General features: G+C 44.2%; 4 protein-coding genes across 4 annotated transcripts in view; 1 reads left to right on the forward strand and 3 right to left on the reverse strand.

Moving 5' to 3' along the window:
* Positions 1–9,045, forward strand: part of LOC6501131 — a 56,113-nt gene extending 47,068 nt beyond the window's left edge. The window contains exons 6-14 of the mRNA XM_032449515.2: positions 230–340; positions 739–1,561; positions 3,832–3,922; positions 3,977–4,986; positions 5,053–5,229; positions 5,292–5,749; positions 5,817–5,994; positions 6,098–6,109; positions 6,169–9,045. Coding sequence (XP_032305406.1) covers positions 230–340; positions 739–1,561; positions 3,832–3,922; positions 3,977–4,986; positions 5,053–5,229; positions 5,292–5,749; positions 5,817–5,994; positions 6,098–6,109; positions 6,169–7,405 — 4,097 coding nt within the window. The 3' untranslated portion in view covers positions 7,406–9,045. The remainder of the gene's footprint in view (positions 1–229; positions 341–738; positions 1,562–3,831; positions 3,923–3,976; positions 4,987–5,052; positions 5,230–5,291; positions 5,750–5,816; positions 5,995–6,097; positions 6,110–6,168) is intronic.
* A 341-nt stretch (positions 9,046–9,386) lies between these two features.
* LOC6499454 (pre-mRNA 3'-end-processing factor FIP1) lies at positions 9,387–12,033 on the reverse strand. Its single transcript, XM_001954572.4, has 4 exons — positions 10,448–12,033; positions 10,302–10,388; positions 10,159–10,229; positions 9,387–10,094 (listed from the first exon to the last, which is right to left on the reverse strand). Exons 1-4 carry the CDS (start codon positions 11,883–11,885, stop codon positions 9,585–9,587), a joined length of 2,106 nt encoding a protein of 701 aa, XP_001954608.1. The 5' UTR covers positions 11,886–12,033; the 3' UTR covers positions 9,387–9,584.
* Positions 12,034–12,272: 239 nt separating this feature from the next.
* Positions 12,273–12,972, reverse strand: LOC123256986. The gene is made up of 3 exons (XM_044714047.1): positions 12,922–12,972; positions 12,548–12,865; positions 12,273–12,487 (listed from the first exon to the last, which is right to left on the reverse strand). The coding sequence occupies exons 1-3, from the start codon at positions 12,970–12,972 to the stop codon at positions 12,314–12,316; spliced, it is 543 nt and encodes a 180-aa protein (XP_044569982.1). The 3' UTR covers positions 12,273–12,313.
* A 311-nt stretch (positions 12,973–13,283) lies between these two features.
* On the reverse strand, positions 13,284–14,258 carry LOC6499453 (nuclear receptor subfamily 2 group E member 1). The gene is made up of 2 exons (XM_001954574.2): positions 13,561–14,258; positions 13,284–13,495 (listed from the first exon to the last, which is right to left on the reverse strand). The coding sequence occupies exons 1-2, from the start codon at positions 14,198–14,200 to the stop codon at positions 13,284–13,286; spliced, it is 852 nt and encodes a 283-aa protein (XP_001954610.2). The 5' UTR covers positions 14,201–14,258.
* Between the last annotated feature and the right edge of the window lie 3,611 nt (positions 14,259–17,869).

The raw sequence follows: 17,869 nt of genomic DNA on the forward strand, positions 1-17,869 counted from the left end.
TGCATAGGCAAACCGCACTTAACCCATGAAAATGTTCATTATGGACTAAAATAAGCCACTGCAGAAGGTTGCATCATGCAACGGCCACAACACAAATGACACCAACCAACTCTCTTCGTGCCGCAAAAACGCAATTTAATTTCGACATCCACCCAGCCTTTACCTCTTCCTCTGTCTCTCATCCTGTCTCTTTCTTACTGTATCCCCTTTCTCTTTCTACGCTTTTCAGACGACAATTGGGGCCTAGGACTCGCCATAGCGGCCAACTTGCATGTGCCGTATCGCATCGAAATTGGCAGCACAATACGTGACCTGCATGGCCAGGATAAGCCGGGCAAAGGTGAGTACCGCTGGGCTCCGGGTCACGGGTCATTGTAAACTGGCCACTGCACTAAAGGAAAACAATTCAGAAAATTAAAAATATAATTATCCTTCAGTTAAATGCGGTTTTTTTTGCTTAAGAACGTAATTACCCAAACAGAATACGGCATTCAGTAGGATGGCAGTTACAGAATGTAAAGTAAAGGGATTCTTTTCAGATACAAATTTAATTTCACTTATAAATCTTTTAAAAATATGGATATAGTGAATTAAACTTTAAATAGAAGAGTAATTTTTCCAATTTAATATCAATTTCGACTTCAAATGACTTAAAAGTAATCATTATATAATGCAATTTTTTATTGCAAAAAAGATTTCAAATAAATACTTCTTTTATGTTTCTGTGTGAATTCTCAGCAATTATCATAACAGCTCCTCTAAACGATGCCAGCACTCTGCGCCTTTTAGCCACCATCGGCCATGAGTGGGGCAGGAGTCAGAGGAAGGATGCGGACAGGGACACACACCCCCGGAGGCCCCACACGAAAATCCTGTTCATCGACATGGTGGCCGGCTCATTGGATGTCGAGCATCGGTTCTACAAATATTTGGCACGCATCGTCAGTGCGGAACGGGGCAGTGCCTCCAATGCCAATTCAAATTCAACCACCAGCCTGGTCAGTAGCAATCTGTTGGTGCTGACTCTGCTAAGCGACCGACACCGACACTTTCTGAATGCCGCCGGTCTGATGGCAACAATGCAGCATTTTCGCACGCCCCATGGAAGCTCGGATGTGGGTGTAATTCCCAGGGGCGGCCACACTCAGAACGACACAGAACCTTCGGCCAGTGGCCTGGACAAACTGTATCCCTACCGCAGCCTCCTGCCGCTCTACGACTTGATTGTCAACACTGCAACCGATTCGGATCAGGCGGAAGCCATTGCCAAATTCGATTTCGTTGTTCTGGACATTTTGCAGGATGTCCAGGCGGCCAGTTTCAAGTGGCGCCCGCTGCTCATCCTCGAGAGGGAAGAACGGCGGGGAGAGAACGACTCGCAGGATGGATCGAGTGGCTCGTACATCACCCACTCCGTGCAGCCGGGCTATGACGAGTGGCTCCTCGTCAGCAGCGTCCAGTTGTGGCATTGTGGAGCCATCTGCTGGACCATAGTGGCGATCTGCGTGGGGGTGCTAGTGATCATCGTGGCTGGAAGTGTGGCGGCAGGAATTGCAATGAGGTAAGTCATTAATAAATTATTTCAAGGAAATTTAAACTGTAAGGACGATCCCCATAAAACATTTCAACTGTTTAAAAGTTTACTAAAAGAAAATTCCCGTGAATTCTTAAATATCTTTACTCTCTCAACAAACTTTGGAATTCCTTTAAAGTTTGTGACCAGGCTTTGGGGCTAGAATTCTGTGAATTAAGGAAAGCTGAAGCAAATTTATCGCCCAGCAATTCGCATTTGAAATTCAGGATGAAACAACTGCTCTGGTATAATTACGATTCCCCTCACAACTGCCTTGTGTAGATGAAACAACAAACTTTGCTTCCACTTCCCAGCAAATAATCAATTAGACACCCAAAAGGCAGCCACTCGTTCATCCTTTTGGAAATCCATGTCCCACGCAATGGCCCAATATCCTTTGGATTGGGCAGTAACGTGGCAAGTCCTTTCGCCGTCGTTTCGCCTCCCAGCATTGGTTTCTCTTTTTCAACCGGAGTTTGCTGCTAATTGATTTGTACGGCCCATAGGCCCATAGCCTAGAAATTTCATAATCTATACTTTATGTTTTTCAAAGAATAAAATATAATTAAATGTATTCCTTATCTGGTTTATACAGATCTGGTAGGTCGACTCAAAATACTAATAAAATAATACATATTTCAACGCATGTTGAAACAACTTTAGCCACGTTTAATCAAATCTGATGGCAGCTTTGGGGAATTTAGCTCATTTTGTATTCCGGTAATTATTATCGCCCCCTCGACCTGAATAATTCAGGCCGAAAGTCAAAGCACAGCGGGACTCATCGAGATGGATCGGTGGTGTGGAAATCTGAATTCAGATTTTAGTTTGCGGCCGGCTGGAAATCATGCGTGGAAAATCAATATCCAACCGCACACTCAACTTCCACAATCCATCCATTCAGCCAGTCGATGGCGATGGTTTGCCATTAAAATCGGCATTTAATTAATTAATTACATTCATCAAAGCGTGGTACAAGATGCCACCCACCCAACCGACTGTATTGTGACATTTATGCTCGCAAAAAAAAAACCTCAAATGCGGTTAAACAAATCATTTACTCTATGGCATGTCGGCTCCCTGATTTCATCCCAATGAAACCTCTCATTAATTGCTGCCTGAATTGCCAGCCTTAAACTAGTTAACAGAATAGGCAACTTTAAACCGCAGCAAACCGAGGGATTTATCCCGTCGGCTAAAATGCAACTCATGAAGTTTTAATTAGCGGGAGCGACACGAAACAAAATACGCAAAAAAAAAAATGAGAAATGAACAAACGAATAGCCTGACCGGGAAGGACACACCTGTCCGGGGGAAAAAAGGAAAAACCCGGCAAGCAGGGAGATATGAAAAAGTTACTCTAGTATGACGATGCTTAAATACCCTTGGGTGTTGCATTTGACAAAGCTTTAGCATAATCCTGCGCACAAAAAATGAAAAACAAAAGGATAAACAGAGCCGTTCGGGGATCTAAACGATGCAGACAATATTTGAAGAGCTTACTCTTAAAGTAGACTAATCCAATCAGATTTAAAAATGCCCCAAGGCTTCTTAATTCTTAATTATAGTCAATTTTTGTGACCAAGAATCGTCATATCCTTCACATAGCAAAGCCTAGTTTAACTTTGCCCTAGTTAAGTCCAAAAGTTTCGCCATAAATGAGAGAACAGGAAGCAAAATTCAATGTCAGTTTCCTTCTTTTTTGTTGTTTCTAGATCGAATTGGATATCTAGTTAACAACCGGCACACGTGTGTCCACAGAGTTTTTCTTTTCGTGCAACAGCCAGCAGCAGCCCATTAATGCCCCTAATACACTTAACCCGACTTGACTTTGGCCACGTGGCAAACTTCTGGCATAACAATTGCTGCATGAATTTGCGGTTTTGCCAGCTCCACCTTTTTCTGGTCAGGGACAGCAGCAGGAGCAGGACGAAGGACGAAGGAACTGTTAGGTGCGAGTAAGCAGGAGGCAGTAAAAACTTTTTACGGTCCCAACCGCAAGAACACAAGGGCCGCCCTCATGGACTGCGTGGGTTAATGGATGCAGATTGCAATGGTCGAAGGTGAAGGATCACCTGGGAAGGTAGGACGTTAATTGGCAGTCCTGCTAAGTAGGACTAAGCCATGTTTGTTTAACCAACTAGGATAAATGTAGTCTGGCTCGAATGTGGTTTGAATTAAAATGAATAAGTTAAGACCTACTAAGAGAACTATTAATTAGGGATACATCCTGTTAACTCTTCACTTTTATCCTTCAGAAACTATTTCCTGCGAAAACGTCTCTCCAAAGGACCCAACAAGATAGTCCTTTCCGCCAGCGATTTTGTGTTTCCGGTGGATTCGAGAAGGGTAAGCTTACTCTATCCTGAGGGGACTCCTTAAGCTTATCATACTTGATTCTAGGTGGACGAAGGCATCGAAGCTATGCTCTGTTGTTGGCTACAACAGCTGCAGGAGTTCGGTGGTCCGGAAGTGGACAAACCCGACCTGCTCAAGGGCTCCATTGGCTCTCTGAAGAATCTCGGATTTGTCATACCCGGGGCAGCAGCTCCGGGGAACTCCAGTGGAGGTGCTGCCACCACCACAGTCAACGGTAAGAGCGGATCTTCGGCCACGGGAAGCTTGGCGAGGCACAATCCCGCCCACCTGGATATGCGGGCGCGGTACAACGGCGATCTCGTCCAGTTGAAGGAGATCCACATGAACGGCTCGGCAGAGCTGCGCTCCAAGGCGATGGATCTGCTAGTGATGGCCCACGGGCTACGGCACGAGAACATAAACCCACTAATAGGCTGGCTATCCGATCCTAATCGTACGGCGATGGTTTTCGACTACTGCTCAAGAGGATCGCTGCAGGATGTGCTCATCATGGACGAGATTAAGCTGGACTGGTCCTTCCGCCTAAGCTTGCTGACGGATCTGGTGAGGGGGATGCGATACCTGCACACGTCCCCGCTGCGCGTTCACGGCGCCTTGACCTCCAGGAACTGCGTGGTGGATGCCCGCTGGGTGCTCAAAATCACCGACTACGGACTCAGCTCTTTCTACGAGTCCCAGGGCCTGACTCCGCAGCCCAGGAGCGCCAAGGAGTTGCTGTGGACAGCGCCGGAGCTACTGCGCAGTATGAAGCACCACCAGCAGCAGCACCACCATCACCACCAACACGGTAGGATCCAGCTGGGCACTCAGCCCGGAGATGTCTACTCCTTTGGGATCATTATGCAAGAGGTGGTGGTGCGCGGCGAGCCCTACTGCATGCTCTCTCTGGCCCCGGAGGACATCATCGCCAAGATCAAGAAACCCCCGCCACTGATTCGACCCTCCGTTTCCAAGGGAGCCGCACCTCCAGAGGCCATCAATATCATGCGGCAGTGCTGGGCCGAGCAGCCTGACATGCGACCAGATTTTAATTCGTAAGTCATTGGGCTTGGGCTTCCTCGTCTGAATAATTCATAAAACTATCACTCACTTTTTCTCAGAGTTTATGAGCGCTTCAAGATGCTCAACCATGGACGAAAGGTGAACTTCGTAGACACCATGTTCCAAATGCTCGAAAAGTACTCGAACAACCTGGAGGAACTCATTCGAGAGCGAACCGAACAACTCGACATTGAACGAAAGAAGACTGAGCAGCTGCTGAATCGCATGTTGCCAAGGTGGTATCAATATTATTTTTATTATATTACAATATTTAATTTGTTTAAATTTATTGAAATAGCTCTGTGGCTGAGAAACTGAAGATGGGCTTGGCCGTCGACCCGGAGGAATTCTCCGATGTGACTATATACTTTAGCGACATTGTTGGTTTTACAACAATCGCCGCCCACTGCAGTCCCGTGCAGGTTGTGGATTTGCTCAACGATCTCTATACGATCTTCGATGCCACGATCAATGCCTACAATGTCTACAAGGTGGAGACCATTGGCGATGCTTACATGGTGGTGAGTGGCCTGCCCGTGAAGATACCCGATCATGCCGAGCAAATAGCCACCATGGCCTTGGACCTACTGCATCAGAGTGGCCGCTTCAATGTGAAGCATCTGCCTGGAGTTCCGCTCCAGCTGAGGATTGGCCTTCACACAGGTCCTTGCTGTGCCGGAGTGGTAGGACTCACGATGCCCAGATACTGTCTTTTTGGAGACACGGTCAACACAGCCTCTCGGATGGAGTCAACGGGTGAGTTAAGGTCTTATTTAATTTTAAGTGATTTCACTGATAATATGGTTCTGTTTTTTGGTTCAAGGATCCTCCTGGCGGATTCACATGTCCCAAGAGACAAGGGACCGGTTGGAAGCACGTGGAGGTTATGCGATAGAGCCACGGGGTCTCATTGATATCAAGGGAAAGGGCATGATGAACACGTTCTGGCTACTGGGCAAGAAGGGATTCGAAAAACCACTTCCAGCTCCACCTCCAATTGGGTAAGTTTAGCAAACTATTTAAGTGTTTTATTAGCCAGGAATACCTTTTACCATTTAAACCAATGTAATAACTTTTAAAATACTTTCCACCGCCTTCCTAAAGAGAGAGTCATGGGTAGGTATTGAAACTTTTAATTCCGCACTACGAATAATTAATTCATTAAAATCCCCCAGATTGGATGAATCTCTCATTCGCAACTCGATAACCCTGAAGGCGCAGGCCAACAAGTCCCGGACGAGCACAAATCCCTCCTCCTCGCAAAGCTCATCCCTGGCTGGAGAGTCCGTAGAGGTCAAGGTGGAAATAACCCCACCCACGAATGCGGATCTGGGATCCGGTGCTAATTTGCCCAACTCCTACTCGCTGGACTCCAATTCAACGAACACCATCAGCCCGAATGCCACGCTCTGTCCTGAATTCCCGGGAAGTAAAACGACGCCCAGCAGCACCAGTCCACAGTCACGGAAGCTGTCGGAACTCGCGCCGGACAATCTCCTGAATCCGAACAACTTCAACCGGCTGCCGAACTCGGCGGGCGGTTCCAGTTCCAGGCTGTACAAGAAGATCGAGGAGATGATGGACCTCAGTTCGCCGTATAATCACTACAAATGTCTCAGTCCCAGTGAGAGCAATCTGACCCAGTTTTATGACGGCAAATATCTTTACGGGATGGCGGGGGCCGGGGCGGGCGTCACCGGAACCGGAAACGGTAACAGCAGTGGCCCGGGCAGTGGCGTCGGCTGCTCCTCAATAGTGGGAAGCGGCATCGGAATTGGAGGAGTCAATCGGTACGACAGTAAGCCCGGCTCCAGTCGCCTGCTGCGTCGCCAGTTCAGCCTGGACCGCGACGACCAGCAGGCGAAGGGAGAGCAGCAGCACCAGCACTCCCTGCAGGCGTCTAATTACGCCTCCTTGGTGGGCGGGGCGGTCGGTGGAGGAGGTGGTGGGCTGGGAAGCGGAAGCTCTGGGGTCAAGAGCTCCATGCTGGATATACCCCTCCTCCACGACACCGCCAGGAGTCCGAAGGGAACGCTGACGCGGGCCCACAAACAGAACTCGGCCTCGATCGCCCAGGATCTGGAGAAGATCGAAGAGATACCGTTGTCACCGGCCTCCTCGCAACATCACAGCAGTCTGGACAGCAATCTCAACCGCAGTCCCCCCTCAACCCTGGAGGCGCAGTCGCCGCCACTGCCCTCGCTACCGCCTCTGGCGCTAAGCCCGCCCCTGCTGTCTGCGCCCACGTCGCCCGCCCCCTCGCGAACCCTCAATGGGATGTACCCCCACAGCGGCGCCAACAGCCAAAACAGCTCCAACAGCAACACCAACAGTGGAGCCACCAACAACAATAATGGCTCTAATCCTGGCCCAGAGCTGACGCTCAATGCCGAGCAACTTCTGAGCAGATAGGGCACAATCTAAGGCCCCCAGAATCGAAATGAAAGGGCGGCCAATCAAAGCTTTAGGTCTCAACCGAACCCAGTTTGAGTGTGCGAGTGAATGGTACAATGATACGATATAAGATCCATTAAATATCCATTTTATTCAAAAATGAATAAGCAAAATGAAGTAGTCTAGACATAGCCATATTAAAGTTATCGATTTTCATTCCCTTTAAAAACACATAAAAAGGAATATCCTGCAATAATTTCTTACAATAGCTCTTTTTTCGATTAAGATTTATGTCGTATCATTCGAATAAGGAAGTGAGTGTGTCGTGTGAGTATGTGAATGACGTGCCATTGTTGTGATGTGGAAAGCAAAGTACCTCGATGCATGCCAACTCGATTCCAGCTGCAAAAGAAAGTACAATTTAGTTGAGCATTAGTTCAAGTTGTGGTTAGTAAAAAGAGTCACAGTCCATTGTCCATTGTCTCCATAGAATGAATCAGCATTATAAGAAATCAAAAATCTAGTCAAGTGAATTATGTTACCAAAGTAGTACAAATTAAAAACATTTCTTCAACAAAAGATCTATGGCTTTTCTGTTTTTTCCATATTGGTAGCATATAACTAAATTTGTTCACCATAGATTTTAAAATATCTTCTTAAACCACATCTCAAAAGTAATAATCAAAAACCATCAACATTCCGAAAGGAAATCCACTTTTATACTGACACTCTCTTTAATCCTCAAGGGACTACCATACTCGTAAAGTTGATCCAAACCTTTGGACTGTTTCTTTGTTCCACTCGCATGGTTTTATAAGTAAAAGTAGGATATGTATACCAATAATATAGGGATATGTGTACACGATGTTCCTTTTGAGAATCAAAAAAATAATTAAACTTGAATTCAGTCGAAATATTAGCGAATATAGAGGACATTCAAACATATTTATCGAATAAGAATCGCATACGTGAATTTAGTTTTCTAAAGACAATCGTTGTTACTTTTAAATGAAACGCAGATCTATGTGGACTAATGGGGAATAACCCGAGGAATCGATGACGAGGATGATTGTTTGTCTCACTGTCTATGATATATGGTATATTTTGTAATCGCTCTAAGATAATGGTGTTTAGTATAGTCGGATTGTAAACTACTTTCATCCAGTGCATGCGTTTCGAAAATTAACTGAAATCTAACCGCATTGAGGAAATCAAACTAAAATATCAGTTAAAATACATACATATAGACTCTAGTCCTTAGCTAATTCAAGCGGAATGTAATTCAAAGCCAACTCAAACTATCCCACTAAACTTTTATAACTAACCCAAAGACTAGTCTTAAGAAAAATCAGCATCATTTCCTACCTTATACACTTATTTTATTTGTTTTAAAATTCAAATGTATTGGCTGATTAAAATGTTGCGACAATTACAAGTCAATTAAGTAAAAGCCAGTCACTAAAAAGTGCATTCATATGTTATTCGTTTATCTGTGAAAATGCATTCATTTCGAGGTTAATTAAGATCACAATTTTTTATTCCGACTGTCATTGTGTTGTTAAAGTTCCTTTTTCCACTTATGTCAAACTGTATTTTGTTTTCCGCCAGATCCATTTATGGTATACAAATAAATAAATGCATAAACTTATTAAAACCCATTTCGCTTTTATTCTTTTAAATGTCACGGGACAAAAACCAATCAGTATTCACTGCGGGAAAATAAACCAATTGGTCAGCTCCGATATCTGGGCCAATGTCCTGAAAGCTTTTTCCAAATGGCATGAATAATTTACGTAAAAACAAAACTTACTGAAATATGTATTATATTTTTTAAGCATTTCTAATTTGCGCAAACAAAACAATTATGTTTTTCAGAAAAATGTTGGATGTTAATTTGGGTTTATTCAACTATAAAATGCGCTTTATTATATCCTTAAAAAATATATAACCACGAAGGAGAACTAATAAAAAAGAAACAAGAACAACTTATACGCAGATGTCATATTCAAAATATAATATCTTTGTAGGTTTTTTTAACTGAGCCCCTGATTTCTTTTGGGTTTCTGTTTTATTTTATTGGAAGTGGGTTTGCAAATTGTTCTGTATTGTTTTTAAAGTATTTGAATTGGATTTTAAAATGGTGGGCAGCTTAGGGAGTGGTTTCTTGTTCGTCCCCCAAGTAGTACCTATGCAAATGCTATTCCTCCTCTTCCTTGTCCTTGCGATGAGACTTTTTCTTTTCGCTGCGACTGGAGGTGCCGGAATTCGTTGAGCTGCTGCCGCTGGCTTTACTGCTTCTTTCACTTCTATCTTTCTCGCGGGACTTGGATTTGCGGCGGCTGGACTTTTCTCGGGACCTTGAGCGTTCCCGCCTCGAACTCTCCTTCTCTTTGTCCTTTTCTTTCTCCTTATCCTTATCCTTTTCCTTATCTTTGTCCTTCTCCTTATCCTTTTCTTTGTCCTTATCCTTATCCTTGTCCCGAGATCGATCCTTGTCGCGATGTCGTTCGCGCTCCTTAAGGTCACGCTCCTTGCGCTTTTCCTCCTTCAGCATGTGCAAATAGTCCTCGAAGTACTCTTCGCGATATGACGAATCCAATACCCGGTATCGCGGATCCGATTCGAACTTCTTCTTGATGTCGTACCATCTCGTATGCCGTTCAATGTCATGGCGCTCCCTCAGCATGTCCAAGAAGTCCTTACGCAGCTGTTTAATAATTTAAAATGTTATTTTAATCAATTGGTTTATAATTTGTAACTGATTTTTATACCTGATCTTTTTTTAATTGCTTGTCCTTGTCGCGCCGTCTGCGCTCACGATCGTCCTCGTAGTTGCCGCGATCTGGTTCAAAAATAGTAAGGAATTATTATCGATAAACATTCATAATAAACATTATAACTAAATGAAACTTACCTCCCATTGCCATTCTTGGTGGAAGGCCCATACGCATCTGTGGTGGAGGCCCACTGCCCATCATCATTCCAGGAGGCGGTCCCATATCTAAAAGAGATCTCCAGGATTAGTATTGATATGAAAAAAACTGCACGCACAGAACTCACTCATATTCGGTGGCATGCGCATGTTGGGTGGCATCATTCCACGCAAGTTGGGCGGAGGACCGCCCATTTGTGGTGGGGGAACACCCATACCTGGTGGCGGCATGCCTGGCGGGGGCTGTTGCATGTGAGCGTGGCCGGGAGTAAGCTCTTTGATGCCGCTTGGCACCCAACCGGCGTTGTCGCTACCCCACTGCGACTCTTGGGTCGGTTCGTAGCCGTAATCAAAGGGCTCTGGTTCGTGGAAGAACGGCTCGTCGGAGGCACCCGGGGGCGGGAAGTTAGGTGCCATAGGTCCCAGACCGCCGCGGGAATACTCTCTGCATTCTGCGGTCATCACCTGAATGGCGTTCTCCTTTACTCCACCGCCTCCCCTTTCGCTACCGCGTTCGCCGCCTGTTGTGGAGATGGGCCTCGGTGGCCGCTGCATTAGGCCCATGCCAGAACGCGACTGGTGCTGCATCATTGGGGGTGGCATGCCTGGCGGCGGCATCTGCATACCACCCTCCCCACCCATACCCACCATGGGCTGGATGTTGTGCATACCAGGCGGGCCTATGGACATGCCTCCGTCCGTCAAAATTCCGATCGGGGCGTTCTGATTCACGTTCTGCGTCAGGCTGGCCAGGCCTACGCCGCTCTCCGCCACACGGAAGCGTTTCTGTCGCTCACAATAGGCGCGCCACGTCTCCTCGTTGAAGCCGTAGTTGAAGTAATCCGTAATATCTGCTCCCGGCTTGCGCCACGGCTTCTCCTCCAGCGAGTCGATGCTAAACTCATGAACCGCCACGCCATTGATTGTGCCTGCTCCCTCGAAATCTTCGATGCTGAACTTTCCTGCCTGGGCCGCCGGCTTAGCCTTGTCCCCGCCCGCTCCACTGGCCCCGGCGAGCAAATTGGGACGTTGCTTAATGTTGTACGTGCTGGGCGCCTGCTTGATGTCCCCGATAACCACATTGATATCGTCGTCAGAGTCATCATCGTCATCGTCGTCTGATCCTGATCCATTCCTCTCTCTCTCCCGACGCATACTTGGTCCATCAGTCATCTCCTCATCCTCTGGGTCACGAAGGGAATGCATATCGGCGTCGCGGTCAGCGTCCCTGTCACGATCTCTCCGGCTCCGACTGCTCCCACTGTCTGTGGTGTCAGGCAGCGCCTCTTCGTCCTCCTCCATTTCTTGAGCCGGGTCATCGAACTCGTGGTACTCGGAAACCTCTTCCTTCGGATAGAGAGGAAGCTCATCTTCGGCGAGATCTCCACCAGGTGCTCCTACGGAGCCGGGCTTCTCCCCGGACACAACGGCGGCCAAAGCTTGAGCCTCTGCCGCAGCCTCGTGCTCCGCCGTCAGCGATTCGCCGCCGTTGCCCAAAACGCCGGTGGTAGAGTCCGGATTGGAGGTGCCATACAGCCAGCTATCCTCGTTGGTGTCATCTGCCATGGCGCTGTGTGTGGTTTAGTTCTTAATTAGCTGGCCGCTTAGTCCAATTTTAATGTGTTGCGGCAAATTTTCACAAAAAACAAAATTGACGCGGTGTTTCGTTGCCAAAACGTTCCTAGTTCTTGCAGAATTTGCGGCTGTGGAACGAACAGCTGTGCGTGCGTTTAACAGTACACTGTTAACTAACATTTTTGTTTCTGTAATAAAAAATACTATATTTAAATAAAATGTTAACTTTATTTTTTTTTGTTTTTTGTGTATTTTAAATTAATTTTAAATTTTATTTTGCATTTATTTGGGGTATAAAGCTGTTTTGTGTAGTAAGGCTGCATAATACATCTTATTTGTAAATAAAAGCTTATTACTCAAAGCTTCTGCTTTGTTATTTTAAAAACATTTTTTTATTGCCTTGGAGATAATATTACTGATTAATGAACTTTTTTTTTGGTTGCAATATCTTCAACGAAAACAAAACTAACATTTGTATCGAATTGGATCCTATTAAAAAATAACCATCGTAATGCTAGCATATAGTCTCCAGTTGGTAAAGGAAGAAGTAGCAACTCTGGTTTCAGATAAAAATCCTTAACAATTTGGGGACCCTAAAACAATGGCATAACAATGAAAATCGTGTATTTAATATATATATATATAAAACATACCACAAATGGACACGTATGATTGATATTTGTAAATTCTCGAAAAAGACCGTAAACTATTTTGGCAATAGGATTATAACTCCTTTTTAAAAAGCGACAGGCATCAATCTGAATGTCATATAACCACGGCTTGTAGCCACTCGCCCTTTTGAAAACTTTAATGTGAACTTGCACATTACTGACCGGATGTAGAACGGTTCCCTCCATATTAAGTAAGATCCTATCTCGGCTTACCGCCTTTAGACGGCAATGGTTGAAAACAAACCATGACTTATTGTGACTTTCGCAAATAACGTTCGAAAACTTAAAAACCAACGCATTCTAAAAAAACATTTAATGAATTTATGAAAATATTAAACAATTCAGAAAACTCTTACGTGTAATGTAGCCTCCACAATAAACAAAAAACAAATCAAGTATAATTTCATACTGCTGATGTCTAGATTTGAAGTGGAACTAAACCCAAAACAAAGCAATCAAGTTCTTTTAAAATGCTCAAATTAGGTAATTTTCTTTATTTTTGACACTGAAATTAGTAATATCAGTGATCAATCGATTGTGATTGCATTTTAAATTTCCAAAATTGCAGTATTGCGAGCAGATGATTGAGAACAAATGGAGCTCATCTTTAATAAAAACGCTTATATGGTAAAATGATCCATATCTCCTTATAAATACAGGGTTATTATATATATTTATTTATAATATACAATGTACAATATCTATTATTAATATACAATTATATTGTTTTCAATATATCCTTAACAACTGTTCGAAACATACACGACAAGGCACAGTCAAAACGTCGCAGACAGAGCTGTCTTAAGCCAAGAAGAAGTTGGCCAAAACGTAAATAGTTGGACTGATGGAGGGTGTACCTGGCTAGGGAAACCAATGCTGCATTGGAGTGACTTCCCAACAATATAGCATACTCAGTACTAAGGGCAAGCTCTGAAAAATATTAATAATATTTTGTGATTTATTTAAACCAAGTTATTGGATTGTTTGAAAGTTACCTTTTCTGCACAGAATTAGCGTCTCTAGGAAGTTCAGCTCCAATACGTCAGCTTGCATTTGCTGAGCCTCGAAGATGAGCCCCTTGAGCTGTTCATCGCCGCACCCCTCGATCATGACGCTTATGTCGAGGGACCAATGGGAGGCCCGCAGAACAAAGATCTCACTCCATACCACCTGCAGGATGGCATCCTGCTGGCCTCGGTCCAGCAAACGAAACTGCTCATTGGACTTTGCTTGGCGCAGGCACGTAACCAGAATCTGGGCAAGAATCTGAAAGTGTAGAGCCTGTGGATGCATAGTGGGTGCTGGGGAGGGTAGGGCGGGTGGTGGATTCCTTCGAGAATTTCGGTAGAGAGTGACCTGCTGGTTTCGGGGACCCCGCTCCTCCTGGACAGCCGAGGCGTTCATTCCAACGGCCAGACACCGTCGGAAACGGCAAGAAGGACACCAGTTCCTTCTGGCCTTGTCGATAACACAGTTTCCCGCGAGGGCGATGCAGGAGTAGCTACTCCCACGCCGAACACTCCGCTTGAAGAAGCAGGAGCAGCCGTCACAGCAAGCCACGCCGTAATGTTTTCCGGAACTCTGGTCGCCGCAAACGGCACAGCCACTGAATGTGGACATGGTTCTATCGCACATGGAAGTCACCTGCGACTAAGTCCGTTTCTTCGAATATTGCCGGTTTTATAACGACCAGGCTGTCATCTTTTAGCCACAAATGATATGCAAACCCAGTACACTCAGAAATAATATTCCCTTTAAAAGGACCTAATTTATTACTCATGTTATATTTTAATAAAAGAAAACTAGTATAGAAATGTTTAAAGAAATGTTTTTTTGAAATAAAATATTTAATAAACCTCTAAAATTTTTATTTTGTTTAAAGTTTTAGATATTATTGAACGGATATTATACTTGATTTCTAAAGTGTAACAGTACATTGTTCTCCAAGCGTGATTTGTGGTTTTTTATTTGATCGAGACGCTCCTGGCAGCGGGCGTACCGCGTCAAAAGTGACAATCATCTACTACCATTGCGGAGCGTGTTAACAATTTGTAAACAATTACTGTTTTGCTCTGTGATTGGACGCGCGCTGGCCACTTCAACTGTCCACGTTGAGGTCCTTTGTGCTGACATTTTGGGTAAATACCAAAGACATCCTGGGGATGTAACCCCTAGTACTTCGTCCACACTCCTATTAAACACATACATATATTTATATCCCTGAAAATTTTGCGGGTTTAGCCACACCTAGCTTTTCTTATGACCGTCTTGACCCACCTTTTTAAACAGGGCATAATATTTAAACAGTTTTTTTTTTTATATTGATGAAATAATTTAACTTACTAAAATCGCAACTTTAATACGATCCATTGTTAGTATTGCCAGGAAACAAATTACTTGATAGTTCTTTTTGTAAAACATTGGGAGGATCCCAATGTGGAAAATGGAGCATGGCATGGGAGGGACAATATGGCCCCCATCGAGGGCAATATCTTTGCCAAAACTCATCCGATTCTTGAGCGGAATACCTTAAACGACTCGTAGATCGATTCTCCATCGATCTGCATCAAAAGCTGGAAACAAATTATTTTTTTCAATTTTCATCAATTTTTCTGGAGAATCTCCTTCAAAATGTGGAAAAGGCGTGGGAGGGTCAATATGGCCCCCATCGAGGGCTATATCTTTGCCAAAACTCATCCGATTCTTGAGCGGAATACCTTAAACGACTTGTAGATCGATTCTACACCGATCTGCATCAAAAGCTGGAAACAAATTATTTTTTTGAATTTTCATCAAATTTTCTGGGGGATCCCTTTCAAAATGTGGAAAAGCCATGGGAGGGACAATATGGCCCCCATCGAGGACAATATCTTTGCCAAAACTCATCCGATTCTTGAGCGGAATACCTTGAACGATTTGTAGATCGATTCTCCACCGACCTGAAATAAAAGCTGGAAACAAATTATTTTTTGGTTTTTTCATCAAATTTTCTGGGGGATTCCCTTCAAAATGTGGAAAAGCCATGGGAGGGACAATATGGCCCCCATCAAAGGCTATATCTTTCCCAAAACTCATCCGATTCTTGAGCGGAATACCTTAAACGACTCGTAGATCGAATCTCCATCGATCTGCACCAAAATCTGGAAACAAATTATTTTTTTGAATTTTCATCAAATTTTCTGGGGGATCTCTTTCATAATGTGGAAAAGCCATGGGAGGGACAATATGGCCCCCATCGATCTGCATCAAAAGCTGGAAACAAATTATTTTTTTGAATTTTCATCAAATTTTCTGGGGGATCCCTTTCAAAATGTGGAAAAGGCGTGGGAGGGTCAATATGGCCCCCATCGAGGGCTATATCTTTCCCAAAACTCATCCGATTCTTGAGCGGAATACCTTAAACGACTCGTAGATCGATTCTACACCGATCTGCATCAAAAGCTGGAAACAAATTATTTTTTTGAATTTTCATCAAATTTTCAAAATGTGGAAAATGATGCATGGCATGGGAGGGTCAATATGGCCCCCATCGAGGGCTATATCTTTGCCAAAACTCATCCGATTCTTGAGCGGAATACCTTAAACGATTCGTAGATCGATTCTCCATCGATCTTCATCAAAAGCTGGAAACAAATTATTTTTTTGAATTTTTATCAAATTTTCTGGGGGATCCCTTTCAAAATGTCGAAAAGCCATGGGAGGGACAATATGGCCCCCATCGAGGGCTATATCTTTGCCAAAACTCATCCGATTCTTGAGCGGAATACCTTAAACGACTCGTAGATTGAATCTCCATCGATCTGCATCAAAAGCTGGAAACAAAATGTTCTGGGGGATCCCTTTCAAAATGTGGAAAAGGCGTGGGAGGGTCAATATGGCCCCCATCGAGGGCTATATCTTTGCCAAAACTCATCCGATTCTTGAGCGGAATACCTTAAACGACTCGTAGATCGATTCTACACCGATCTGCATCAAAAGCTGGAAACAAATTATTTTTTTCAATTTTCATCAATTTTTCTGGAGAATCTCCTTCAAAATGTGGAAAAGGCGTGGGAGGGTCAATATGGCCCCCATCGAGGGCTATATCTTTGCCAAAACTCATCCGATTCTTGAGCGGAATACCTTAAACGACTTGTAGATCGATTCTACACCGATCTGCATCAAAAGCTGGAAACAAATTATTTTTTTGAATTTTCATCAAATTTTCTGGGGGATCCCTTTCAAAATGTGGAAAAGCCATGGGAGGGTCAATATGGCCCCCATCGAGGGCTATATCTTTGCCTAAACTCATCCGATTCTTGAGCGGAATACCTTAAACGACTCGTAGATCGATTCTACACCGATCTGCACCAAAAGCTGGAAACAAATTATTTTTTTCAATTTTCATCAATTTTTCTGAAGAATCTCCTTCAAAATGTGGAAAAGGCGTGGGAGGGTCAATATGGCCCCCATCGAGGGCTATATCTTTGCCAAAACTCATCCGATTCTTGAGCGGAATACCTTAAACGACTCGTAGATCGATTCTACACCGATCTGCATCAAAAGCTGGAAACAAATTCTTTTTTTCAATTTTCATCAATTTTTCTGGAGAATCTCCTTCAAAATGTGGAAAAGGCGTGGGAGGGTCAATATGGCCCCCATCGAGGGCTATATCTTTGCCAAAACTCATCCGATTCTTGAGCGGAATACCTTAAACGACTTGTAGATCGGTTCTACACCGATCTGCATCAAAAGCTGGAAACAAATTATTTTTTTCAATTTTCATCAATTTTTCTGGAGAATCTCCTTCAAAATGTGGAAAAGGCGTGGGAGGGTCAATATGGCCCCCATCGAGGGCTATATCTTTGCCAAAACTCATCCGATTCTTGAGCGGAATACCTTAAACGACTTGTAGATCGGTTCTACACCGATCTGCATCAAAAGCTGGAAACAAATTATTTTTTTGAATTTTCATCAAATTTTCAAAATGTGGAAAATGATGCATGGCATGGGAGGGTCAATATGGCCCCCATCGAGGGCTATATCTTTGCCAAAACTCATCCGATTCTTGAGCGGAATACCTTAAACGATTCGTAGATCGATTCTCCATCGATCTTCATCAAAAGCTGGAAACAAATTATTTTTTTGAATTTTTATCAAATTTTCTGGGGGATCCCTTTCAAAATGTCGAAAAGCCATGGGAGGGACAATATGGCCCCCATCGAGGGCTATATCTTTGCCAAAACTCATCCGATTCTTGAGCGGAATACCTTAAACGACTCGTAGATCGATTCTACACCGATCTGCATCAAAAGCTGGAAACAA

Source organism: Drosophila ananassae, chromosome 2L (assembly GCF_017639315.1).
Source record: "Drosophila ananassae strain 14024-0371.13 chromosome 2L, ASM1763931v2, whole genome shotgun sequence".
NCBI classification, from domain to species: domain Eukaryota; kingdom Metazoa; phylum Arthropoda; class Insecta; order Diptera; family Drosophilidae; genus Drosophila; species Drosophila ananassae.